General features: G+C 38.3%; 3 protein-coding genes across 5 annotated transcripts in view; all 3 read right to left on the minus strand.

Moving 5' to 3' along the window:
* Positions 1–3,892: 3,892 nt before the first annotated feature.
* On the minus strand, positions 3,893–8,358 carry LOC107680513 (doublesex- and mab-3-related transcription factor 2-like). Of its 2 annotated transcripts, XM_016476421.1 has the most exons (5): positions 8,230–8,358; positions 7,231–7,593; positions 6,861–6,963; positions 5,346–6,395; positions 3,893–4,141 (listed from the first exon to the last, which is right to left on the minus strand). In XM_016476421.1, the coding sequence occupies exons 2-5, from the start codon at positions 7,567–7,569 to the stop codon at positions 4,110–4,112; spliced, it is 1,524 nt and encodes a 507-aa protein (XP_016331907.1). In that variant the 5' UTR covers positions 7,570–7,593; positions 8,230–8,358; the 3' UTR covers positions 3,893–4,109. The 2 variants fall into 2 exon arrangements, with proteins under 2 accessions (XP_016331907.1, XP_016331915.1); XM_016476429.1 differs by lacking the exon at positions 5,346–6,395 and having other exon boundaries at positions 3,893–5,191.
* Positions 8,359–13,365: 5,007 nt separating this feature from the next.
* On the minus strand, positions 13,366–15,973 carry LOC107681426 (doublesex- and mab-3-related transcription factor 3a). Its single transcript, XM_016477727.1, has 2 exons — positions 15,592–15,973; positions 13,366–14,336 (listed from the first exon to the last, which is right to left on the minus strand). The coding sequence occupies exons 1-2, from the start codon at positions 15,971–15,973 to the stop codon at positions 13,366–13,368; spliced, it is 1,353 nt and encodes a 450-aa protein (XP_016333213.1).
* An 8,192-nt stretch (positions 15,974–24,165) lies between these two features.
* Positions 24,166–26,944, minus strand: part of LOC107681432 (doublesex- and mab-3-related transcription factor 1-like) — a 28,148-nt gene continuing 25,369 nt past the window's right edge. Inside the window, exon 5 of one of the 2 annotated variants that reach the window (XM_016477739.1) lies at positions 24,166–24,379. In XM_016477739.1, coding sequence (XP_016333225.1) covers positions 24,246–24,379 — 134 coding nt within the window. In that variant the 3' untranslated portion in view covers positions 24,166–24,245. The remainder of the gene's footprint in view (positions 24,380–26,944) is intronic. The other variant, XM_016477745.1, reaches the window with a different exon arrangement.

The following is a 26,944-nucleotide window of genomic DNA, read 5'->3' on the forward strand; positions in this document are numbered from 1 at the left end:
CAGGTGTTAATGATATAAACCTGCCTGACAAGGTTCCACCATGGAAACCTAGAGGATGATGGTAGTTTGTGTGTGAGTGTGTGTGAGCAGACACAACTTCAACTGCCCACATTGACTTCATCAGCTGTCAGCTTAGCAAACATGGTAATTAAGAGCCGCAAATTTGACAAAATTCCGCGCTACACATTTCTTATTATATTACAAGTTGCCTTGCAGGAATTCCACACAGAAGCTGCTGGTACTGAAATGAGGGTAACAAAATTGGGATCCTACCCCTTTCGTTCATGCATTGCTGAAAGCCAATGCAAAATTTGCAGGATGTCATTTATTTCATATGTCAAAATAAACCTGTGGACTTGTGACTTCTCTTCGGGTTAATCTGTATGTTAAAAGTGCAGCGTCTTGCAGCGTGGCATTGGCCAGTGTGCTGAGTAACTGAGGCGACAAAGTCAACAGATTGAGAGATGGGTTTGCTCTGCACCTGGGGAGCAACGAGTTCAAGAGGGAAAAAAAAGGTGTTAGTGGGAACAATGACGTGGCCTGGCCAATTTGAGTTGTCCTCACGTACTCTGGACAGACAAATGTTTTGGGTGTAAACCGTGCAGTGCAATGCAGTGCACTGCAAATGAACAAAAGTGCATTTTCGTTGCTTTATTAACACTGCACAAAACATTTTTAATGAGTATTTTTGCCTTGTTTTCCAGTAAAAATTTCTACACATTCTTATAACAAGATACTTTTACTTGGGAAGCAAAAAAGAGTCATTTGTTATTAACCCAGTTAAACTACACTGTAAAAAAAATTCCGTAAAACTTACGGTAAAAAACCGGCAGCTGTGGTTGCCGGAATTTTACCGTAAAAAATACGGTAGCAATGTTTTAGGTTTTATGGTTTTAACTTAAATTTACAGTTAAATACCGTAATTTCATTAACTGATATCATGTTAATATACCAACCTATTAAATTACTGAAATCTGTTTTGTACCTTTGTAATACACTGATAACAACCAAATGCAGGTGGTGATGAGAAAGTCACATTATGAGCCAAAGCCCATCACAAGCAGCTTTTAAATAATAACATATATAGAAGGTGCACAGTGTCATTCACACAAACGCTAAACACCATCATGGTAACACACATGAAACTGAAATAATGCAATAAACATTAATTTAACAACATTAGGTGTAACACACAACCCTAATATACAAAACTGATAAGTACAGTCTTTTACCGTTAAATTCACGGTCATTTTTTACAGTGTATTAACACAGTTTTTGTTTTGTTTTAAGAATAAATCTAACTGCATTTACTGAGGTTTATTCTTCAAATATTGCATATATGATTTTGCTTCTCAAATAAAAGCATTTTTGAGCGTGCTATATTTTTAAAATATATTTTAAAAACAAACGCTGATTACGAATGTTTTTTTTTTTTTTTTGCAGTGAATTGTGTTTTTCTGAATTTAGACAATATGTCTTGTTGTTTTGTCTGTTATCAAAATCTGATTTTATTATCTCACTCTTGCTGAGCTCTTGAAAGGTTTAGTGCTGACAGAGAAAACTGCTTGTTTCACAAGTAATCATACTTGCTCCCAAACTCTGTCTATTAGAATAGCTCACCTAAAATACATCAAACTGTAGATGAGTTGGTTTCTTCATCAAAACAGATTAGCATTCAGATTAGCATTACATCACTTGCTCACCAATGGATCCTCTGCAGTGAATGGGTGCCGTCAGAATGTGAGTCCAAACTACTTTCTAACAATCCTGCAGCTTTTCACTTGACCTCACGCAGTCATGTTGATTACTTGTGGATTATCGTTATTTTTTTAATCAGCTGTTTGGACTCTCATTCTGACGGCACCCATTTACTGCAGAGGATTCATTGAAGAGCAAGTGATGTAATGCTAACTTTCAACAAATCTGTACTGATGAAGAAACAAATTCATCTACATCTTGGATGACCTTGGGGAGTACATGTTATGTTTAATTTTGTTTAATTAAATGTTTAATTTTGGGTGAACTATTCCTTTAAGGAAATGTAAATATGGAACTGCAGGTTAAACGATTGCACAGCCAATGTTAACATAATCTGACCTGCCTTCCTCATGTGCTACAGTAGCAACAGTGTTTAAAGAGACAAGTTAACTTGGACTGACATAAGGGCCTAGTAAAAGGAACTAAACAAACAGGCTGACAATGCTAGTGACGGCACATTGCTAATGTGCTAAATCTGACACTATGGGAACAGGGCTCATCAGTCTTGATGACATCAGCAGATCAAGTGTCCTACTGCTACAATCGCCTATATGTACCCTCACTGACTTCACTGTATTTGAACTAAAAATCTTCTCCTCTGTTGCATAATTACTGACCCGTTTTCCACATCGCAAGGTATTTATAGAAACTGTTTACAGTAAATAAGCGAGGAGATAACAGGGAAAATGAGCACAGAACAACCCTGTTGTTCGTTTCTTAAGACGTATTGTCTAAGCAGGATGTTTTCAGGGTTGTAGATCTAAATTCTTTCTAAAAAAAAAAGCAGAATTTGACTAACAGAACAGCTGCAGTCAATCTATAATTTCATGCTAGCCTCTCAGTCATTTTAGGAGATATCGTGCAGAGGTTTTTCCTAAGAGACTATTCCCTGCTCTATTTGAAGCCAGAAATGATTCCATCTGAACCAATGAACTGTGCAATGAGCGTTTAAACTATAATGTCTTAGTCTTATATTGTTCACATTTACTATTTCAATTTTGCAATCATTTGTACTTAATGTATGTGTAGTTTGGAAATTTCACTTTATTAGTCGCACTAAAAAAACACTCTCTCATTTCTCATAGGAGAATGAAATCAGACACAAGCCTTAATGTAGCAAAAGATCATTTGTTTCTTTTTTTTTTCTACATTTAGCTGTCTGTTTTTACTCTCTGAATTGCTGCATTTACATATGGCCCAGCATAATCTGACGTCAGCTAAAGGTAAATGTTTAAAAAGAATTGTAAAAGGTATTTTACAATTTATGGACTTCTCATGTTTCCATCAATGACATCTGTGATACATGTAGACATAACTAATGTCTTGAGCAGGTGCTCCATATTTGCACATAAAGTGGAATAAGTATAAACAGAATCATTTGTCTTTTTTTTCACAGTTGCTTCATACACGTATTGGCCAATGTAAATTGTCACTTTTATAAAAACGTACACCAAATACTCATCGTCATTCCTGCCCAGAATTGAACCTTGAATTAGAATCACATTTTGACTCTAGAATGTAGTAACAACAATGTTGCTGCTGTTCTGTAAAAGCCACAATCCAGCCTGGGGCCAAGCTGCTAAAATGCTTAGATAAGTCTTATAAGATCGTCATCTGATTTTTTTTTAAAGACTGGTCGTACATTTAAAATGCTTAATTTTTTAAATGTTACAGTAAAAATTGTCTATTTTAAATCTAAAAAGTATGACTGATTACCACTTGGCTAAATGCTAGTTGGTCACACTAGTTCTTAAGACACAAGGATCTAAATAAGAAATTAAAAGCATGAACATCGCAAGCAGTAATTGTTTGTTAAAATGTACCAAAGTCATTATACTTGTTCTATAGTATTTTAAATTTTTTTTGTGTTCATATTTTAAATGAATAATTTTTGTATTGTTTTTTTCCTTTTGTTCTATTATAATATTCCACCATAAAATAATACTATTGATCATTACGGCATTGATTAAAATGCTACTTTATTATAAACACAATTACTTTGTGAAAATAATATAACAACTACAAAATAATATAGAAACATTTTTTCATTTTATTGACACTTTTAAAGTAGCAAAATTAACATTTACATTTAAATACTCTACACATTATGATGTATTATAATGTACAACATGCATGTCTGAGATGGTATGTACATTTTTATATATACAGATGTGTCAAAAAAGCGGCAACAATTGTTTTAGATGCTGCTTAGATTAATGATTTTGTCTTTTCTCTGCTAAAATTCCAAATATATGTATATGTTTGTGCGTGTGTGTGTGAATAAATATACAGTCAGTACAAAATAAGTACTTTTAGGATTGTTTTTTTTTTTTTTTTTTTTACAGGAAGCCTTACTGGGATGTCCGATTTAAAGAAAGTGCGGGTCTTTTTAATATGGCCTCCACTGAGAATGACAGAGACTCTCCTGCGGTGACCTTGGTGCTCCTCGGCTTTGCTACAAGGTCCTTTCCCGCTCTTTCTGAGCTTTTGAGTCCCACTGTGTCTTTGGCAGTACCCTCCCTGAACTTTTTCGCTGCTTCCTCCAGCAGTTCCTTACAGTACGGCCCACTCATCTCTGGATTCTTGTCATTGAGTGTCTGCTGTATGAGGGAATGGAAGGAGTTGAGCTTCATGGACAGTGTGTGCTTGGCAGTGTCTTTGCTCATGTTGTTGATCACATGCTCATGGCTCCCTGCGTGTGGAAGGAAAGCTTGTCCATACACCCTCTTAGGAGGCGAGAAGGCTGAACGGGCATTTCCGTTCTGGCCGAGTCCTGTCTGAGCCTCTCTGGGCCCCGGCTGAAGGTCACACGGCTCTGGAGCCACTCGAGAGCCCTCGAGCCTGGACGCGGCCGGCTCCTGCTCGGGCGGGTGGCTCTCGGTGGAGGTCATCATCTTTGGATCCCAAACAGCTCCAGGTTTCAAGTTCTGGACTGCGGTGGCGTTCAAGAGACACTGCTGGTATAACAGGGCATCGCTAATACCGCTGCTGCCCCGCGGCCACATTACAAAGCGCGGTGAGAGCGGGTACTGGCGGTAGGTGGTTGCTACGCTCACATTGGAGGAGATGAGCTCCATGTTAGCTGTCGTCCCACCTGTGGCAGCATACTGCAGGGAGAGATCCAGACAGCCGGGCAGAAAACCACACAGATCTTTGGGAGAAGGTTCGACCGTGGAAGAGGCCGAGGAGGATGAGAAGGCCGTCTTGTAGGAGTTATACTCAGCAGCATGGACCATACTGCCAGGGAGGAAGAGCGAGGCAGAGCTGGGCTGGCTGGACTCGAGAAGCTCTCGTTCTTTATACTCTCGTTCCAGCATGATGGTTTCCAGCTCCTTGTCGGCAAAGGCTCGTCTCTTCCTCATGCGGTCGCTTAGAGGAGGGGGCAGAGCAGGACTGGCACCCAGAAATGGGTCGTTCTGAACTGGACGATATCCTGTCAATGAAGAAGATGAATTTGGTTTCATTTACAAATAACAGCAGATATGATTTATGCCACTTTTTGTTGTTAAGAATTTCTAAACGAATTTAAAACCTTTTTTTCCAGTGGAATTATTAGTATACACATTAATGATTTAAAGAAAGTGCGGGTCTTTTTAATATGGCCTCCACTGAGAATGACAGAGACTCTCCTGCGGTGACCTTGGTGCTCCTCGGCTTTGCTACAAGGTCCTTTCCCGCTCTTTCTGAGCTTTTGAGTCCCACTGTGTCTTTGGCAGTACCCTCCCTGAACTTTTTCGCTGCTTCCTCCAGCAGTTCCTTACAGTACGGCCCACTCATCTCTGGATTCTTGTCATTGAGTGTCTGCTGTATGAGGGAATGGAAGGAGTTGAGCTTCATGGACAGTGTGTGCTTGGCAGTGTCTTTGCTCATGTTGTTGATCACATGCTCATGGCTCCCTGCGTGTGGAAGGAAAGCTTGTCCATACACCCTCTTAGGAGGCGAGAAGGCTGAACGGGCATTTCCGTTCTGGCCGAGTCCTGTCTGAGCCTCTCTGGGCCCCGGCTGAAGGTCACACGGCTCTGGAGCCACTCGAGAGCCCTCGAGCCTGGACGCGGCCGGCTCCTGCTCGGGCGGGTGGCTCTCGGTGGAGGTCATCATCTTTGGATCCCAAACAGCTCCAGGTTTCAAGTTCTGGACTGCGGTGGCGTTCAAGAGACACTGTTGGTATAACAGGGCATCGCTAATACCGCTGCTGCCCCGCGGCCACATTACAAAGCGCGGTGAGAGCGGGTACTGGCGGTAGGTGGTTGCTACGCTCACATTGGAGGAGATGAGCTCCATGTTAGCTGTCGTCCCACCTGTGGCAGCATACTGCAGGGAGAGATCCAGACAGCCGGGCAGAAAACCACACAGATCTTTGGGAGAAGGTTCGACCGTGGAAGAGGCCGAGGAGGATGAGAAGGCCGTCTTGTAGGAGTTATACTCAGCAGCATGGACCATACTGCCAGGGAGGAAGAGCGAGGCAGAGCTGGGCTGGCTGGACTCGAGAAGCTCTCGTTCTTTATACTCTCGTTCCAGCATGATGGTCTCCAGCTCCTTGTCAGCAAAGGCTCGTCTCTTCCTCATGCGGTCGCTCAGAGGAGGTGGCAGAGCAGGACTGGCACCCAGAAACGGGTCGTTCTGCACTGGACGATATCCTGTCAATGAAGAAGATGAATTTGGTTTCATTTACAAATAACAGCAGATATGATTTATGCCACTTTTTGTTGTTAAGAATTTCTAAACGAATTTAAAACCTTTTTTTCCAGTGGAATTATTAGTATACACATTAATGTGTTGATTAAATTTTGAGCATTGATAATATCATGCACAGTTTTTATTTTTAATATTTTTTGAATTATTATGTATAATAAGAAGCTAAACATGTGCTGTATTTGAGAGAAGCTTACGCCATGAAAATATCCAGAGGAACCAAGTGAATTATATGAAATGGACAGACGTCCAAGAAAGGCTGAGAGAAGAGGGAAAAAGAGGGGTAAAATTAGTTTTGAAGAGAAGAAAAAAAGGGCAAAAGATCAGATAGACCAACCATCAGCTTTTAATAAGAAGCAAAGAAGAGTTCTTAGTTTATGCATGCAATTTGTTTTGTTTTTTTAACCCACCTTCTAAAATACTTTTTGCCAGCATGGTTGATGGACGGATGTGTCGCTGATATATACTTCTTCTTTCCACCGGAATTTGCTTCCCGGATATTCCCTTTCTGTCCTAAAATTGAATGATAAATATTTATAAGATATTTACTGTATAAAGTAGCATCTAGGATCAGATTATGGGGGGTTAAACCGTTTTTTTTTACTGTTGCAACGCAGTAATGTCTTGATCTGACTGACTACATTCAGAAAAGTCTATTTTTCCCCCGTTTTGTTTCACTTCCTCGAGCTTTTAGTCTTACATTTTGTTCTCCTCAGTTTGATACTGGTAACAATAAACGGTCTAAATAGCCAGTTCAGAATTGCATTAGTTTGCTCTCACCTCAGTCGCTTGCTGTCTCCGCAGTGCCACTTGAGCAGCCATTACGCGCTGTCTCTCCACCACCAGCAGGCAGTTCGCGCACTGGCAGTCTCTCCACCGGCAGAATCGCTTGTGCCCCTTCAGACAAGACACCACGCCGTGGTTCCTGCAGCGGGCGCATTTCGGAGTGCGGCTCATTTTGCGCTGGTCTCCAGAGCCGAGGTTCAAGCGGCTGGTTTTGTCGTCGTCTTTGGTCCCCACGTCCTCCTCCCCGGGTTCGGTGAACACCGCCTGATCATCGCTCTCCGTTTCCAGGCCCTCCACGTCGATCTCAAACTCCGAGCTGGAAAGATCCGTCATTTTCAGTACGCGTCTAAATAGATGCTGTCCAGAAGAAAAGAGGACTAATTAGTAAATTATGTAGGAGGTCTATAATAAATATTTGTAACTAATTTAACGTGTCAATTAATTATTGCCATTTCTACTTGAGGTTTCAAAGAGTCAAATTAGATCTGCACTAGGTTCAAAACATTAAATGAATTTAGCACTGCAGCTTGTAACTTGGATTTTACTTTTTCCAAAATTAAAGCAGCAATTAACTTATGTTCTGACTTTTTACAGTATAATTAAAAAAAAATTTATATATATATAATAGCATCTCAAATATAATGTCTGGAAAACAGCAACTTGGAAATTCTGCTAAATATTTCCATTTGCGTTCCATGGAAGCAAAAAAAACAAAAAACAATGGTTTAGAACAAAATGAGAGCAAATAAATGACATCATTTTTATTTTTGTGTGAACTATTCCCTTTAAAATTATATTTCCTTTGCCCCATACCACTTTTAGATTTGTTCTCCACCGCCCCGGGGTGCCAAAATGACGAATACGTCACCTATTTGCTGCCTACCTCAAGCTTTTTGGTCATCAGTCAGACTTACTCGCCGCTTTGGTAATATATATATAGTAAAAAATATATATATATTAGTGGCATTCCGAGTTTTTTTCAGAGACACTTACCTAGCCAATGTAGACCAAAAAATCACAAGTGGATATCCAAGAGTCTGTATAAGACTAGAACCCAGAGCTGTTGAAGCGATAAGAAGTGCTGCTCCAGGGGAAATCAGGCCACCTTCACATAAACATCAGTGAGCGACATTACCTGATCTGTCACTGCGATGTGATGAGCCTCTCTCAGCCTTTCAACTCTAAGATCCGCGCAGCAAATCTGCCGCAGCCAATGGGGAAGCTCCGCTCACAACGAGCCAATCAGGAGAAGGAGTGTGACAGCATGTCCCGATTGGCATGATGAGAAAGGAGCTTCCCCGTTGGCTGGAATCGGAATCACTCTCTGAACGGAGTTCTTAATGGGGTGAAGTTACAAATAAAACATTCCTAGGAAACTATCAATTAATCACGCAGGACAATGGGGGTTCAGCTGTTTAATACGTCTAGTTTCAACCCCCCATGTCTCGGCACATAGGCCTACATATAGGCTTTTATTTATTGCTAATACCATCAGGTAGCTTATGTTAAATTATTTTTCCAGATTAGACACGGCACTGAGTAGTATTAATAAAAAACTTTAATAAAACAAAAATACAAACTTGACACTTTGGCGGTAGCTTAAAGAATAAACGCTTTTCATATTTTGTGATTATTAGGCTACTCTCGGTTTACATTTATTAAATTACCATTGAATGTTTGGACAACAAAATTATGATGTTTAATTTTATAGCAAAAGCGTTTTGCAAGTTACCTTGTAATATTTCGTTAATGTGCTTGCAGTGGCTAAAGTAACCACTAATTGACAATATTCAAATTACAGCTGGTGAATGCAAAAACTGGCGATGGATTTTCATTTTTATTCAAATGCGCCTAACAGCGTTGCCATACAGGTGTTTTTTGTTTTTGTTTTTTTGCTTTAATAAGATATAAATATTGTATAAATAGGCCTATTAGGCTAATAAGAATTAGACGAGCATTAATGTGTTCATTTTTTTTTATCTTAAAACACACCACATCTTAAAACGTTGAATAGCCTAAATATTAATTTAAAATTACTCATCTTGTTAATCAAGACATTTGTCTGTATTTTGGCTACATTGCAATAGACTATAATTATTCATATAAAGACTGCAGTTCCGAGAGACTTAATAATAATAATTTAATGTTAAGAAGCGGTTGTTTGGCTGTTAACAAGACACTAGATCTCTTGTTACACCAATTAATATCTTTCTGAGTTGCTGTTGACAATGCACAACCCTTCGGGGATGCATTTACACACAGTTTTCAGCTCTAGATAGAGCGTGATATGACAGTTGACACAACAAGCGATACTTCAAAAACATTGACTAAGCATGCGGGAAGGCTACACAAAACACAATTCTCTTTGTCCCGATCGACCTAGCATGTGTGGTGTTTCTCAAAACAAAGTCAAATCAACTGACACTAAAGAATGTCACAGCTACTGTTCGTGATGGGTTTGCAGCATATGCGGGACGTGGGAGAGTAAAGCTTGTTTGGTTTAAATAAACAACAAATAGCCTATGTGGTTTGAGTTTGCACACAATTTTAGGCTTTCTAATCCAGAGCGGCATTTTGTCCACAATATTTTCCTTCTCAATTTGTAGCCTATTACGAAATGTATGTAACCTATTTTGTCGATATATATTTAAATAAGGCCTTTTAAAAATATATAGATTGAATAGGCTAATAATATTAATAATAATTAATTGACTTTACTGAAGGCTCGGTTATTTTCATAAAACGCGGATAGGCCTATATTCGGTTCACTGTAGGCTAGTTTGTACCTCGTAGACTAGCCTATAAGACGTTTCCATTATTTATTGGGGGAAAATGCCGTTTTTATTGCGTCAGCCGAATAATCGACTAATACAATGCATAGAACAAGCTGTCATCTCTCACAGTCTCTTTTTCGTTCGTGAAAAAATAGCTAGCCTATGGCGCCAGAATATGGTCAATGCATTCATGAACATTTTCGTCTAGGCTTTATTTTTTTATAGGCCTGTATATTAAAGACAATACATTAATATAGTCTACTATCATAACCAAATGTAAATAAATAAATAAAAGAGTTAATAAGGATTTAGAAAATGTTCATACTAGTTTATATTAGACTATCCAGGGAAATGATCTCTTTGAATTTGGCAACACATTTTTCTTTAATAGGTAAGCAGGATGGTATTTATAGGGTGATTTCGGTCAATTGTCTGTCTGGTCTTGCTCCGTCATCTCTGTTACTCACATGTGGTGAAGATGTTTGCCGTGCAGGTGCAGCTTTGCCACTCGCCCTTCTTCCCTCTTAATTTATTATCAAGGTTACGGCCAGCAAACCCAACTGCTACCCAGGGTGCAATTTCCCCATGTGGAATGCTTTGATCTTCTCTTTTTCCTTTTCTAAACACATCTGACAATGCAAAACGGAGAAAAATCGCAGTGTCTTTATTGTTTAGCAATCCCTATGCGTGAAGATTTATAGAATATCCTGCGCAAGTGGTTGTTTTATTACCCAAAAATGACTTTTTCGGTTCTTTGTCATCCCGTTATTTCCCTTAAGTATATGTACAGGCTATATTTGTTTGCTGACTAGCTTGTGTTGAGAAGCAAGGCCTGTGTGTGTATATTAGTAGCCTGCATTGTTCAGGAGTCAGGTTATTCAATAGTTGACTTTCTATTACAGTGAAAATGCAGGTCCATCATGGTTAAAACGCCCTCAGACACGTTCGAGGATATTTATTTACAACCAATGATCAGTGGCAGGCCTTCTGGTTTGGTTCAGGGTGTGTCACGAGTTACACACTACAATGTAACCTGATCGGAGTGTAGATTAGAGATTTGTGAGTTCACTGAATTCCCTGTTATGTTACTTAGCATTTGAAGACGCTTGATGGATCGGCAACACGTGCAACCTGCTGAATGCTTAACCACTCATAATTTGTCTATCCGGCTGATGTATACCAGAACACAGGGCCTTGTTGACTTAGAGGCACAAATTCAAATGTCAGCATTAAAAGCTGTCGCTCAGTTAAGTCAACAGATGTGTTAAATAGAACTGCAACACCTGCAAACTCAGCGACCGCTGGTTTAGCATCACATTGTACTTTTATAAACAGTATGAAACTAAACAGGGCGTCTTAAATAAACAACAAGTCACAACAAAACGCCATTTAGTTCTGAATGAATGTAGCCTATAAGTTACGTATTATCGCTACAACAGTAGCCTATACATCAGAACGAATTGTCGTGTCGAAAGTGTCGAATTGTAGGCCTAGAAAGCAAATTATAACAACTTTAATGACGCAATGTCTTCTTTTGTACACAAGGTATATCACGTGACAGTATTGAGTCATTATTGATGTTTTCATAGTGAGGCATGATTATTAATAATAATAACAACAATAATACAGTATGAATTATATAATTCGACAAAAAGATGATGGAATAATTCTTATTTTTTAACATGGAGAATTTAATTTACCGTAATGATTTTAATGTAATTGAATCTTCATGTTTCCTATAAAATAATGCATTCTAAACATATTATTGTCTCCACATATTGCTTAGAATTGCCTTTGATGTTGGATAGGTGTGTGAGTTACGTTTCTACGAAAAATGCCACACTTGGAAGCAGGACTATTTTTGAAAGTTTCTCTATTGTTAAGAATGTCCACTAGATGGCGCAGTTAGCTCATTTCTCTGCGCATGTCGTCACTGATAAACGCTTACACTTTAGTCCATTTGAAAGACTTTTTTTCCAAATAGAAAAATACACTGCGTTCATTTTATAATCACGGTTTTCACATTTATGTTAAATAACGTAAATCATCAGATAATAAACACCGAATGTTATTTTATTAGGAATGATAAGAGAACGAGGACGAGAAGTTTATTTAGTAGCCTATTGTTAGTGGTAGACTTGTTACATAATTAAATAAAATATAATAAGATATGGCCTGCCTTACAGCTGTACTTACTGCATAAATGTTCTTTGCAGTAGGCATGAGAACTGAATTTGTGGGGGATTAATTACAAGGTGTCCCTTTAAGTTTTATTTTATTATTTTAGTTGCTATTTAATTTTTGAAGACGTGTTTTATTTATATTTTAAGGCAGTTTTATAATTCTTTCTTTCTTTGTTTTATTTTAAAGAGTTTGTTTCGTTTTGCTGATATCTAATACATGTAGGTATTTGACTAAGGCAAACACAGTGACAATAACAGTACATAGAAGGTTTATTTGCCATACTTTTACATGCAGGACTGCTGGAATATTTTTACATTAAACTGTTATCAATGGTACATTTCATGCAAAGTGGAAATAGAGATCACTGTGCTCAAATATATTAAGTTATTCAGACTTTTTGGTCAAATAATAGTACCTTAATGATTTCCCCCCAAAATTAAAGCTAATGTTATTCCACACATGATTAAGTTGGCACAGCAACCTCGAATCTGTTAGAAATACAATACCCCAAGTAATGCACTGTATATCTTTTCAATGCGCTCCTAGATGAGCAGTGTCTCTTTTGTATCATTTCAAGAAGCCATTTGAAATATATTTCACTGCTTTTTTCCATCCACCTATTGAAACTGCTTAGGAGTTAGGAAGAAGTGTTCAGGATCCTGGAGGCTTTATATTTTAAGGCAGTTTTATAATTCTTTCTTTCTTTGTTTTATTTTAAAGAGTTTGTTTCGTTTTGCTGATATCTAATACATGTAGGTATTTGACTAAGGCAAACACAGTGACAATAACAGTACATAGAAGGTTTATTTGCCATACTTTTACATGCAGGACTGCTGGAATATTTTTACATTAAACTGTTATCAATGGTACATTTCATGCAAAGTGGAAATAGAGATCACTGTGCTCAAATATATTAAGTTATTCAGACTTTTTGGTCAAATAATAGTACCTTAATGATTTCCCCCCAAAATTAAAGCTAATGTTATTCCACACATGATTAAGTTGGCACAGCAACCTCGAATCTGTTAGAAATACAATACCCCAAGTAATGCACTGTATATCTTTTCAATGCGCTCCTAGATGAGCAGTGTCTCTTTTGTATCATTTCAAGAACCCATTTGAAACATATTTCAGTGCTTTTTTCCTTCCACCTATTGAAACCGCTGAGGAGTTAGGAGGAAGTGTTCAGGATCCTAGAGTCTGAGGAGTCAGATCTTTCATCATACTCCTCATCTGCAGCAAACATGCTCTGTTTGGCAATGACAGGACAGCTGTCCTCCTGGATGCTGATTCGATGCTCCTCGGTGGGCCTGCTGGTGAGGAGCGGTGAGCTGCGGATCACTCCGGCTGAGGGGCCTGAGAACGGAGGGATGTACTGTGAGCGCAGCTGATACTGCTGCTGTAATGTCATGGTATTCCACAGAGTCAAATCGTTGTGCACGAAGGGCCCGGCTTGGCCACGGCTCAATGAATTTCTCAGCATGAGGGGGTATCGAGGCGGCTGGGGGAAGCCGTGCTGGAGCGGCATGCTAAGAGGGCCTGGTACAACTCCAGCAGAAGGCTCTGAGGAGAAGCGCAGGGAATCGGGAACACGGAAGGCCGAACCGACCGACCACTTGGAAGACGAGACCGGGTACGAACTCAGCGGGTGCTCAAAGAGATGGCCGTTTGAGGGGAGTACCAGAGCATCTGAGTTCTCAGACAGAACCTTTTCTGGTTTCATCGTAGAACGGCTGGAGAGCAGGATCTCGATGGCTCCGACCAGGTCCCCACCGCAGCCTTTCAGGATGAGCTCCAGGACTGCTGGTTTGTGGGCTGGGAAGATCTTCTTCAGGACCTCCAGTGGAGGTCGGCTGGCCCTCAGGCTGAAAGGGAGAGATACAGAGCCTGAGAGGCCTTCGATGAGGACGTTGGGCTCAGGGGAGTATTTGGGGTTGTCAGCTTTGGGTTCTGGGTCGGTGCAGGATTTAGACGGGCCAAAGCGGGACTCCTCAACCTGGGGAGATGGGTCTGAGGTGTCAGGGGTGCAACACAGGTTAGGTTTGGACTCCTCAGGGGAGCTGGCTGGTTCTGGTTCTCTGTCACTGGCACTACCACCATTCTCTCCACCAGACTGTTCACCAGACATGTCCTCATTTAGGTCTGGAAAACACACACAAGCAAAAAGCTCATGAGCATTATGTACTGTATAATCAAAGATGGTAATACAGTGATGCTGCAGCAACATTCAAATGTTATACAGTCAACATAATTAAAAAACTGTCAATCTAACTGTAACATTCATTTAAATCTTTGAAGGCCTGGCATTTTTTTTTTTTAAATAGCTAAAGTTAAAAGCTTAACTTTAAACACATTAAAGCCCAGCTAACGCGCTACTCAAACACTGTCCGATTCTGCAGACTAGAAGTGCAACATTTAGGCTATTGACCTGTCAGCACTGCTGTGATTTATAATGGGTGACTTTATTGGCTGTTCACATAAAAACGCTGATGCGGTGGCAGTGAAAAATCTCTCGTCGATTCCACTTAACTACAGTTTTGCAAACGGATTATTATAGAAACATTTTACATTAATTCGGACTTTCTTTGCATTTCAGCTTGACCTTCCTCTGAAATGACCGACAGGGCCTACCCTATTACTACCTCCAATGTGCACTGTCGATCACAGAATACAATAATAATAATAATAATAATAAACTTTCAAGGATCCAAGTTTATGACGGATGGTGCCGATGCCATTTCGTTCGGATTATTGCCGGATTGTCTATATATTTGTGTTTTAATAATTCGGACTAAATAATTTAGCAGAACTTTCAGGTTTGGGATGTAGCTATTTTAATCTAATGTATCTAACGCAAACAGTGAAAAAATGTTTGGTGTAATAAACGTGTTTGTGATTGTTAAAATTTCAGTAACGACACCATAATGAGAAGAATAAACTGAATTTTTAATTAGAACAACATTAATAAAAACAGTTCTTATCATAAGTGTATTTTTGCCGGTTTAGGAAAACGGGCTATATACTTCCAGGAAACAAAAATGCCCGCATTCTGCATTATCATGTTGTCTCGATCAGTGAGACTGTTGCTGAAACTACTGCAAAGATACATTTTTGTTAGATATTTGTGATTTTTTTTAATGTTGTGAAGTTATTTCAAGAGAACTCAGTCGTGTTCTCTGTTAAGCTCATTCTGTTTCGTTTTTATAATACATTTTATAGCAATAATAAAAATAGGCTAATAGGATTATTATTAATAAAAATGAATGGATTAATTATAATTACTTTGAGAGAATCTTCCCACGTGCAAAACGCAATACACCTTGTTTTTAGCGTTCCTAAAACGAAGTTCAAAAGAGCACAATGTCTCAAATATTGTGTAACTAACACAAGCGATTACCTTGCGGCGGTTTAGGGGTCACCGTCTCTGAGCTCCAGCGTAGGTCTATGTCGCTTGGTCGTGGGTTTGCACTCTGCTCTCCGCTCCCCACCGTGATGCCCGGCAGCGCTCTCAGAGACTCTGGGATCAAACTCTCCAAACTCTCGTTCGCCTGCTGACGCCTCAACGCCACCTGAGCCGCCATGACCCGCTGTCGCTCGATTATCAAAATACATTTCTCGCAAGTGCAGTCCTTAAAACGGCAGTAACGCTTGTGCCCCTTCAGCCAGGAGAGCACCCCGTGGTTCCTGCAGCGGGCACACTTGGGGGTCCTCTGGAGTGGCGCTCTCGGCTGGGACACCGGGCCCCCCATGTAGATGTAGGGCGATCCGTAGCCATTCATTTCTCAAGTCGTTTCCAAAGGTGCCAGAGGCGCAAGTGCATCAGATAAGATGTAGAGGAAGAGTGCTGTCAAGTATAGTCAAGAGATCAAGCTACTCTGCTGCTCGCTACACTCGTGATGAGAGGTGTTGACTCTTTAAGACGAGGATCCACCTTTCGCTCCGCAATAAAGAAGTGCATCAGGCGATCTGACACGCACTAACGAATAACTTCTATTTCTCACATCACGGTCACGAGCAATTTACATTCCCCTGACACTGGATGGAGGGAGGATGTCTCGCTTTTATAATTACAGTTAGAATTTTGTGGGATATTTTGCCGACACGCAACCTTCTAATACAAACAGCCATACATTTGACATTTTTAATAATGTTTTTTTTTAATTAGCCACATGTCTGACCTGTGAAATCTTGAAGCCCTCCCAAAGAAGTCAACATATAAATGGCTTCAGGGGTTTCAAACGTTTGTATTGTCTTTACTTACAAACAGCTGTGTTTCATTAAGTTTTCAAACGTTTATAAATAACCGCAAAAGTTAATAGTCTGCATAGGAACTGTACAGGATCAACAGAACCTACTGTTGTGATTTATTTATTTATCTATTTAGGCACTTTTTTATTTTTTAAACATTTACAAGTAGCCTACACAACACAAGTAGGATATATCACAAACAAAAAAATAGTGTTTGCTAACTGTATACCAGAAACAAATGGGCTCCGTGAAACGAGCTTAATTAGCAAAATAGCCTACCGAAAATAACTGACAAGTGATCTTGAAACGTCGACCCCATGAAAGAAACTGAATAGGCCTATAATTCACATTATTTTAAACTGGCTAATTCAATTCACAGTACAGGTTTTAACAGGTTTCAATTTTTGTACGCATACTGCGGAAAATAGAGAGAATTATAATAAAATAAACAACAATAATCTATCATTTTCACTGGTTGTTTGAATTCGGACCCACAGCGATTTTTCAACATCGTAGGAGGCTCTTAGGAGTGCAGTAATTTCAAGAATTAACTGGGAATGTAGAGAAGAATTCCCATAACTGCTGTGCGCTTTTCATGAAAATCCTGCAACCACTTTGGTATTTAGTTTAACCTCACGCTGTGAATTCGAATTAAACACAGGCGACAATAATATGGTGGTTTGCATTTGAATGAGCTCTTAACTTATTCCCATGAAAAATGTTGAATAGTCCGACATGCAGCAAGAGTTAATTGAGCAATATGATTTGGGCTTGTACCAAATGAATTCTGAAAGGATCAGATGAAAAAATTAATTGAATCAAGCGAACTGGGCGATGTCAACAATTAAACAAGTCTATTTGTTTTTGTGCACACAGTAAACATACTGTACATAGACTTTAAATGCAATTTGGCGCGCGATGTAGGGTGTCAATTGCAGCACACCTTTCTTAACATGATGCCCATCGCTTTTAAAGTCCAGTGAAACTCAACACCGGGCACCCTCGAGTCCCGTTTCTGTTCCTAAATGGGTTTATTCAAGCACGTAATGGGATCCCAGCAGCACAACTTTGAGAACTGGGGGCCACGGTAAACTTCACCACATGAACTCGGTTTCCAGGGCTATTAAGCTTTTAATTGGAAAATAGCAGATGAAATTTCAAGGTGACGATAATGCCGCATGCAGTCTGTGTTTGGCCAAGGGAATTCACAGCAAGGGGAGTGGGAGGACAACACAAATGCTAATAACATTATTTACGTTTCTCACCAACACTGCAGAAAATGAATAGGCTACATAAAAAAAAAATCTATTTCTCTCTCTCGCTCTCTCAAAAACTGTTTTTTATTAAATAAATAAAAGAAGAAGAAAAGGAGAAAAAACTCAACATATTGTTGAACAAAATAGACTATTTTGATATTTAAATACATGCATTCATATTTATGTAATATGTTTTACATTAAAAGTATTTTATGTAAAATACAATTTTTTATGTTGAATGTGATTGGCATTAATGTACATAGATATAATGAACAAAGAGAAATGAAGATGAGCATAGAATACCATCTACACAAATCCTCTAAATGTAAAGGGAGTACAATTCATTTGTTAACAACTATAATGCTTTATTTTTACAAGTAAAGAGAGTGTTTTTGATTAACTTGTTTGACTTTAGTCTTGTGTGAGATATAAACGCTAAATTAAATAAGCATAAAATTCCAACCAACCAACCAGCAAAGAAAGAAAGAAATATCTGGCTCTTCTGAAGGTAATTAATTATACAGTATACATATGGTGAAGAAAATGAATGAAGCCAAAGGCCTACCAGTAAAAAAATCTGATTAAGATGTATCTATATACACATATGGTATCTTCTTTCTGTCTACATGACAGTTTTACAGATTAAATCCATTCGGAAGATAATTTTAGTAAGTACTCCTGAGAGAACAATTTCTGAAAGACATGGGAGAGAATAGAGAAGGAAAGTTTGATGTTTGGAAAGAGAGAAACAATACTCCTAAGAATAATGAAGTTATAATACCACTAATTAAAAATAAAAGAAGCTTTTAAAAAAGTGATTTAATTTCTAATGGTGAAAGGTTACGATTTGTATGAACATTTTCTGAGGGTTAAGTGAACCACTGTTAACAGCACTAGATTGTATCTATGTGGAGCCCAAAAGCTGTTTTATGCTGAAGGACAGAATAAAGCCAGAGTCTCAGGTCCAAGATCCAAGAAACCATCAACTGAGTAAATGACACAAACTAAACCGATATAGTCAACTATTCAGTGTGGGAGGTACTGGCACTCCCTAATAATTTACTTTTACATGATTAATTTAGCAAATGCAGTTATCTCGGCAATTTACAAATGAGAATAATAGAGATTAATCTCAGCGGAAACAATAGTGCTACCATAGGTTACAGACACAAAAGATGACTTATTTCTGCCTGTAAGAAGTTCTAAGGTTTCAGCCATTGAGCACTGACATCCACCAACATCATGTTTAATCTAAATATTTGCACTTTATTGTACTGCAGTTTTGACTGAATACCTTTCTAACACATGTAAAAAAAAATAATACAAAAAACCTTAGTAAGACTGAAGTATATATTTTTTATAGAGTTTGATTTCTGCAGAGCAATGCTCTTTTATTTAATTTGATTGCTCTTTTTGTACTTCCTGTCGGTTTTGATTGAGGTTTATAGTGGTAATTATGAATGGACTCAATGTTGAGTCTGTGAACTGTCTATTGAGAGCCAATCGGCTGCTCTTTCATTGCGGCTCTCTGACAGGCAGCCAATAGTTTCAATGTTGTGAGTAATGACAGGACATCTGTCCAGTGAAATGTCTGGTTATTCTCTCTGTGTAGGCAGAGCCTCCAAGGGCACCCAAATCACTGAGACTCTGACAGGGCCCACACCCTCTCCATCTCAACATGAACAAAGGTAGACAACAAAATAGTTCTCTGCCATTATAACCCACTCTAATGGCTTAAATTATACAACTAAGTGCAACTGAAACTCTTAAGTTAGAACAATAACTAAGACATTGTCAGTAACTGACTGACAGCTTCATCCAATCAATCAGACTTTTTACTGCTTATTTGTACAGTTACTGTATTAATTTACAACTTTTGTGCCTGGGAAAAAGGGTTGCTGAAACTCGTGCTGTTACATTCACAGATACGGGGAAATTTAGCATTACATCACTTGTTAACAAATGGATCCTCTACAGTGAATGGGTGCCGTCAGAATAAGAGTTCAAACAGCTGAAACATTACAATAATCCACATTAAAAAAATAAATAAAACGCAGACATACAGCGGGTAAAATAAGTATTGAACACGTCACCATTTTTCTCAGTAAATATATTTCTAAAGGTGCTGTAGACTTGAAATGTTCACCAGATGTCGGTAACAACCCAAGTATTCCATACATACAAAGAAAACAAAACAAATAAGTTCAGAAATTATGTTATGTGTAATAAAAGGGAATGACAGGGAAAAGTATTGAACACGCTTACTGAAATGTATTTAATACTTTGTACAAAAGCTTTTGTGGGAATGACAGCTTCAAGACCGCCTCCTGTATGGAGAAACTAGTAGACTTGAAATGTTCACCAGATGTCGGTAACAACCCAAGTATTCCATACATACAAAGAAAACAAAACAAATAAGTTCAGAAATTATGTTATGTGTAATAAAAGGGAATGACAGGGAAAAGTATTGAACACGCTTACTGAAATGTATTTAATACTTTGTACAAAAGCTTTTGTTGGTAATGACAGCTTCAAGACGCCTCCTGTATGGAGAAACTAGTTGCATGCATTGCTCAGGTGTGATTTTGGCCCATTCTTCCACACAAACAGTCTTCACATCTTGAAGGTTCCATGGGCCTCTTCTATGAACTCTGACCTTTAGTTCTTTCCATAGATTTTCTATTGATTTCAAGTCAGGTGATTGTCTGGGCCATTCTAGCAGCTTTATTTTTTTTCTCTGAAACCAATTGAGAGTTTCCTTGGCTGTGTTTGGGATCATCGTCTTGCTGAAATGTCCACCCTTGTTTCATCTTTCATCTTCATCATCCTGGTAGATGGCAACAGATTTTTATCAAGAATGTCAATAATATGAAGTTTGCCAGTGCCATATGCTGAAAAACAGCCCCACGCCATGATGTTCCCACCTCCAAACTTCACTGTTGGTATGGTGTTTTTGAGGTGATGTGCAGTGCCATTTGACCTCCAAACATGGTGTGTATTATGGCATCCAAAGAGTTCAATTTTGGTCTCATCTGACCAGACTATATTCTCCCAGTATTTCACAGGCTTGTCTAAATGTTGTGCAGCAAACTTTAAATGACCTTCAGCATGCTTTTTCTTCAGCAAAGGAGTCTTGTGTGGTGAGCGTGCATGTAGGCCACGGCGGTTGAGTGCATTACTTGTACCTACTAATTCCAGGTCTTTCTGAAGCTCTCCACAAGTGGTCCTTGGCTGTTGGACAACTCTTCTGATAATTCTTTTCCCTCCTCTGTCAGAAATCTTGCGAGGAGCACCTGGTTTATGGTGAAATAAGATGTTCTTTCCACTTCCAGATTATGGCCCCAACAGTGCTCACTGGAACATTCAGAAGTTTAGAAATCCTTCTGTAACTAATGCCATCAGTGTGTTTTGCAACAATAAGGTTGTGAAGGTCTTCAGAGAGCTCTTTGCTTTTACCCATCATGAAATGTTTCTTGTGTGACACCTTGATAATGAGAAACCTTTTTATAGGCTACCAGTTGGGACTGAATCAGCTAATATTAACTTCCACTGAGAGGCAGGATTGCTTTCTAATTACTGATAGATTTCAGCTGGTGTTTTGGCTTTCCAAGCCTTTTTGCTCCTCCCTTTCTTCATGTGTTCAATACTTTTTCCCTGTGTCATTCAATTTTATTACACATAGCTTAATTTCTGAAATTATTTTTGTTTTATTTGTATGTATGGATTACTTGGGTTGTTACCGACATCTGGTGAAAATGTCATGTCAACAGCACCTTTAGAAATATATTTACTGAGATAAATGGTGACGTGTTCAATACTTATTTTACCCACTGTATTTGTTTAGAACCGTTTTTGCTTGTAAATGGTGCTTGATCTGTGCATATTTCTCTCCTGATTCAGACATTTTTATTGGAGAAAGTAATATTATGGATCGGGGACTCATATTTTAGCCATAAGTAAAGGTTTGAAGTTAAAAATGCCTTAAGAATTGATGTGTTTATTACAAGATGTCAACTGATGGACTGGAGTTGTATTTTTATAATCAGTTTGATCTCTCATTCTGACGGCACCCATTCACTACAGAGGATCCATTGATGAGCAAGTGATGTAATGCAAAAATTCCCCAAATCTGTTTACTTTTAAATGATTTAAAACACTAATTGTATTCTTTTAGTCCCATTGATATGTTGGCAAATAATATGCAACCATAATATTGTACTCAGGCACAGTATTTCTAGTCATCCAAACAGATGGTTATATGTCAAGTATGGTGATATTTGATTTGGAATTACATCACTGATTTTTGTGAAATATGTAATATTGAATACTTCAAAACAACAAGCAACCGCATGTTCTCCATAAATTTGACTGTCAAGGTTTTATTAATGTTGCAATTTCTATTCTACTCTCAGTCCAGTAATCTTCTTTATTATCTTTACAAGCCCCTCGAAATAAAATGCATTCAATTCAAATAAATGTATTATTACAGATTAAACCGGGCCTTGTTTCAGACCATACAGTCATCAAACACTTTTATGATGACCTCTTCCTCTCTTAAATCCAAAAGCCCTGACTTAAGAAAATGCAGCTCTAGCAGCACCCCCCCCTCTCCAGTATGCACGGAGACTTTGGGACAGGGACTTTATCTTTCATGCAGCCAGCGTGATTGATGGCACAATAGCAGCTCAAGGAAAACAAATCCAGACACTTTTCAGGCTGTCGCTGGAACACAAACCTGAAGCAGCAACAGAAGGACACGGCGGCACGGCAGAGCCCAGCGCTGACAGCCTATGATAAAGCGGCCTTCCTTAACTAAACTCGTAAAGCACGGGACAATAAAACTCAATCTACTGTAAAATCCAATTAAGTCATTATCTGACTGATTGTATCTTTAATTGAAAACAGAAGTGACAGTAAATTTCTGTGATATATCAGGATCAATCGATACTGCTGTACAATCTGCTCTCCAGAAGTGATTTATAATGCCGAAGCCATATAGGTAACTCCACATTCTTCTCACTAAAACCACTGAGGGATGAAATTAAGAGTAAGTGCATTTAATAAAAAAAATAAAATAAAAAAAAACACAAGATGGTCAGGTTATTGATTACAGCAGATGGGGCAGAATCAAATGAATGTTTTCAGGGTGCAGAGCAAAGAAAATACAAGTAATTTTAATTTCAGATTTTTTATCACGCGCTCTCAACAGGCATGCCTTGTGAAAGTCGGTCATCAAGAATGATTTTATTTCCACTGAACATGAGACCATATAAACACACAACCACTGCAAATTAGCTTTTGTATTGTTTTATAATCATAACAATAATACAAATATTTGTAACATCATGGTGTCAGTGAAAAAGAGCTCACCACATCATGAGCAAAATACAGTATGTTTACACAAAACCAGCGTCTGGAAAACAAATGAACAAATTAATCAAACTGTGAACTGTAAGTCTAACAATTGTACAAAATATCCAAATCGAAACTGTTTGACTGTTTAATATTAGAATATACAGTATGCATATTCCTACAAGATTTTACATTCATTTTTAGAAAAAGCCAAAGGCTATTAATTTAAGTCTCTGTAAATGCAAAACAAATACAGATGCAAGCATCTTAAATGGCCCTCCACTATAATAAAAAAAATACAATGTAAAAATTTTATTACACTGAGAAATGTCCAAAATGCATTTAACGTGGATATGGCTCATTTCTATCAGATCAAAAAACTGAAAAATGTCATCATTTGTAGTTAAACATGCCGTCATAACAAATACGTCTGCAACAAACCGAGCATAAAAGGATAGACAAAGTTTTGTGTCCCTCTTCTCCTTTACCATTTATTCGTGACTTGACTGAGGACACTATCTGTGCCAACACCATTAAAATCAAGGGCACAGCTTCATATTTTACAAAGAAAGCACAGAAGAGTACTGAACATTAGCCGGATCCTGCATAGGAACAGGGTAGAAGCAAATCATCAAAAGTGAAATGATGTTCTTTAGTGATGGCCATAAATAAACAAGCCATTCACTGTGAGATTGAAGCATAATTTAATAGTATCTCTTCTAACTCAACTCAATGGAGATGCTGGAGAAGAGCTCATACACTTTGCATCTTGAAGGTCATGGGAAGAAGTTAGATTGTCCATTAGGCCAATGACAGCAAAACTGAGCTTCAACTGATATGTGACAATAAATCGTTGTGCTCTGCTTTTTCTTTCGCTAGTGTAAAAGAGTGGAAATGAATCATTCTAATCTTTAAAAACTGCAGCATTAAAAGTAAACAAACTGACGCTTTCAAACAGTATAAAACATAGCCAGCCTTGAAAACTGTATTTCTGATCATTGAGAAACTAAGAGTAAAACAACCCATGTCTATGAAAATCTTAAAAAGTTGAAAAACACCACAATGATCAACCTGATCAGTACTAACTACAAACTGTTGAACAATAAGGTAGGGTTTGCTTTCAAAATCATAATACTTTTAGCTAAAATACAGAAACAATTCAATTAGATGGGAGATTGGTGCAGATGAGGGTTTTTCATTTGGTTGGCCCCTCGACGATGGAGTCGACAGAGAAGGTTCCAGACTCTGAGCTGCTCTCACACTCCAGCTTGTTCTCAGGGTTGATCATTGAGCTGATGGACACTGCGTCTTGAGCTCCATTAGAGAAAACTGAAATGAGATGGATCATGACAAAAACTATTTTTTGTGTTTAGTTTTGTGCCAGAGCATAATCTGATTATGGCATCTGTGATACATGAAACCTGAAGCATGCATGTAACACGAGCGTTTTGGTTCCTGACATCTTCACATTTACTGACAAAGTACAATGGTGCCAAAGAATATTTGGACACTTAAACCTCACATAATATTTGAATGTCTTTGGATTAGAAACAAAATATCAAGCAAAGCAGCATTTATCTGAATGTTAAAGTTTAAACAACAATAAACAATAGATCTGAACATACACCTGTGCTTACTCTGACAGGAAACTAGTGTGAACTTGAGGGCAAAGCTGCATTTATTTGATTGAAACAGTAATATTGCTAAATTATTACAACTGAATGTATTTTAATATACTAAGTAACAATGTATTACTGCGATGGCTGAATTGTCAGCAGCCAATACTCATATGCTGATTTAATGTTCAATAAACAACATTACGCTCAACATTATAATTGAAAATAGTTGTCCTGCTTAATATTTTGTGGAAAATGTTCTCATTCTTCAACAAAAATAAAATTCAGAAGAACAGCTTTTATTTTGAACAAAAATCTTTTATAGCAATGTATAAGTCTTTACTGTCACTTTTGATCAATTTAATGCATCCATGCTGAATAAATGTATTCATTTCTTTAAAACAAACCTTACAAACCCCAAACTTTTGAACTGTAATGTACATCCAATAATAACCATTTTGAAAGTTGTTTTGAATTTTGAATAATTGTAAAAATGGCTCAGAAATTATACATATATTTAAGTCTCCAAACATGTTGGGGGCCATTGTATTTAAAAGCTACTTTTATCAACTTAAAAGTTACCATTTTGAATTCTGCCAACAAAAAATATCTGAACAAGCTGAATCTTTGAACAGAACACAATGTTAGTGTAGAAAGAGTAATGTTGAAGCATTTCTTTTCTTGAGATTATCAGCTTCTCCCGTTAAACCAAACAGCATCAATTAACTGTATGAGCAGTGCTGTCAGCTCTCCACATGACAACAGAGTAGAGACAGTGCTGCCTTTTAGGAATCACACACTGCAGTGTTCTAGCTACTTTAGCAAACTCACTCAAGCTGAAGATACACGTATTGAGCAAGACCGACTGCTACGTGAGCACACGGCTATTGAGCAAATAGCGCAGGACAAGTCTGTACTGTCCTGACTTTCTCATGTGCCGGTGTGCACAACGAAAAACAGCATCGTATTAATATAAATATAAAATACAAATATGTTCTGGCTGGCATTAAATAAATGCTGATAGTTACTGGGTTACACTGGATTACAATCATCTGCTTAAATAAATGACTTTATGTAAATGTAAAACCGAAACCCTAGCAGCATAAACGTTAGTTCCCTATAAAAAAGCATGGTGGCTTTTGCATTGAGCCAGGTCACCGCTCATCTCAGTATGCATATGATTCTAATACATTACAGTCTCTACCGAGTCTATCAAAGCTACGTGTCAGGAGGGGCGACGCGCAAATCCTGTTCATCTGCTTTCCTGACCTTCATTACCTGACTGTGCCTATCATCCCTTCCTGCCCTCCCTCTTTTTCATCTGCCTCTCCTTCTCTGCGCTGCTCTGGCGTGGAGGTAATTAAGGGGTGCTGGTGAAAAGGAGTAATTTTTCTCCTCATTAACTTCCTGATTGGTTTCAGGCTACAAACTTTGCGCTCCGCCCGCACTTTGTCACCAATTCCAAACTGGCCAATCGTTAATACTAATGTTTGTGTAGCTAAACTGCGCTGGCGCTCTCTGTACAACAATAATACATGGAGTGAGGGGAGAAAGAGGAGGGGCTGGAATTAGCCGTGGCTGTGTTAATTCTGAGGGAGTTCATCAGGGGGAAATCTATGGTGTAATTAAAGGGAAGATCTCGCGGGTGAGTGGACAGGTCGTTTGTAGGGACGGTAAATCAGCTGTGGGGCTGTTTGGCAAGCGGACATGTTCTGTGTCATGGCTTCGTTGCCTTTAATTATCATTGCATTAGCGCTTAATATAAAAACTAATGTCAGATCGGCCATAAACACTCTGTAATACAGACAATCAGGCCTTTAAATATGCAGATAAAACCAAATAATAATGAAACAAGTAAATGGATTTCCTTGACTTGTAAATACAGCATATTCATTATTGTATTATGACTTTGAAGAAACATCTCTCAAACTAATTTATTTTTTGACACCATCCTGCTGAAAAATAAATAAATAAAATAACCAGGCTAACCTAGTTTGCTGGTCTCCCAGGATGATTTTTAGAGGGGTTTTAGGTACTTTACAGCTGGCCGCTTAGACCATTTTAAACCAGCTAAAACCAGCTTAAACTTAAGTGTTTCAGCAGGGAACATATTCAATAAAGATAACAGTTATTATAAAACCTCCACAAAGTTGCCAAACAAGACATTTCCTACACATTGGCAGTAACACAAGAATTACAAAAAAAATAAAAATCACACGTCTGTCAAGTCTAAAACAGTATTGAAACAAGAGAGGATTTACTTTTCTGTACGCCCAAA

The sequence above is a fragment of the Sinocyclocheilus anshuiensis genome, unplaced genomic scaffold (genome assembly GCF_001515605.1).
Source record: "Sinocyclocheilus anshuiensis isolate Anshui unplaced genomic scaffold, SAMN03320099.WGS_v1.1 scaffold697, whole genome shotgun sequence".
NCBI lineage: Eukaryota > Metazoa > Chordata > Actinopteri > Cypriniformes > Cyprinidae > Sinocyclocheilus > Sinocyclocheilus anshuiensis.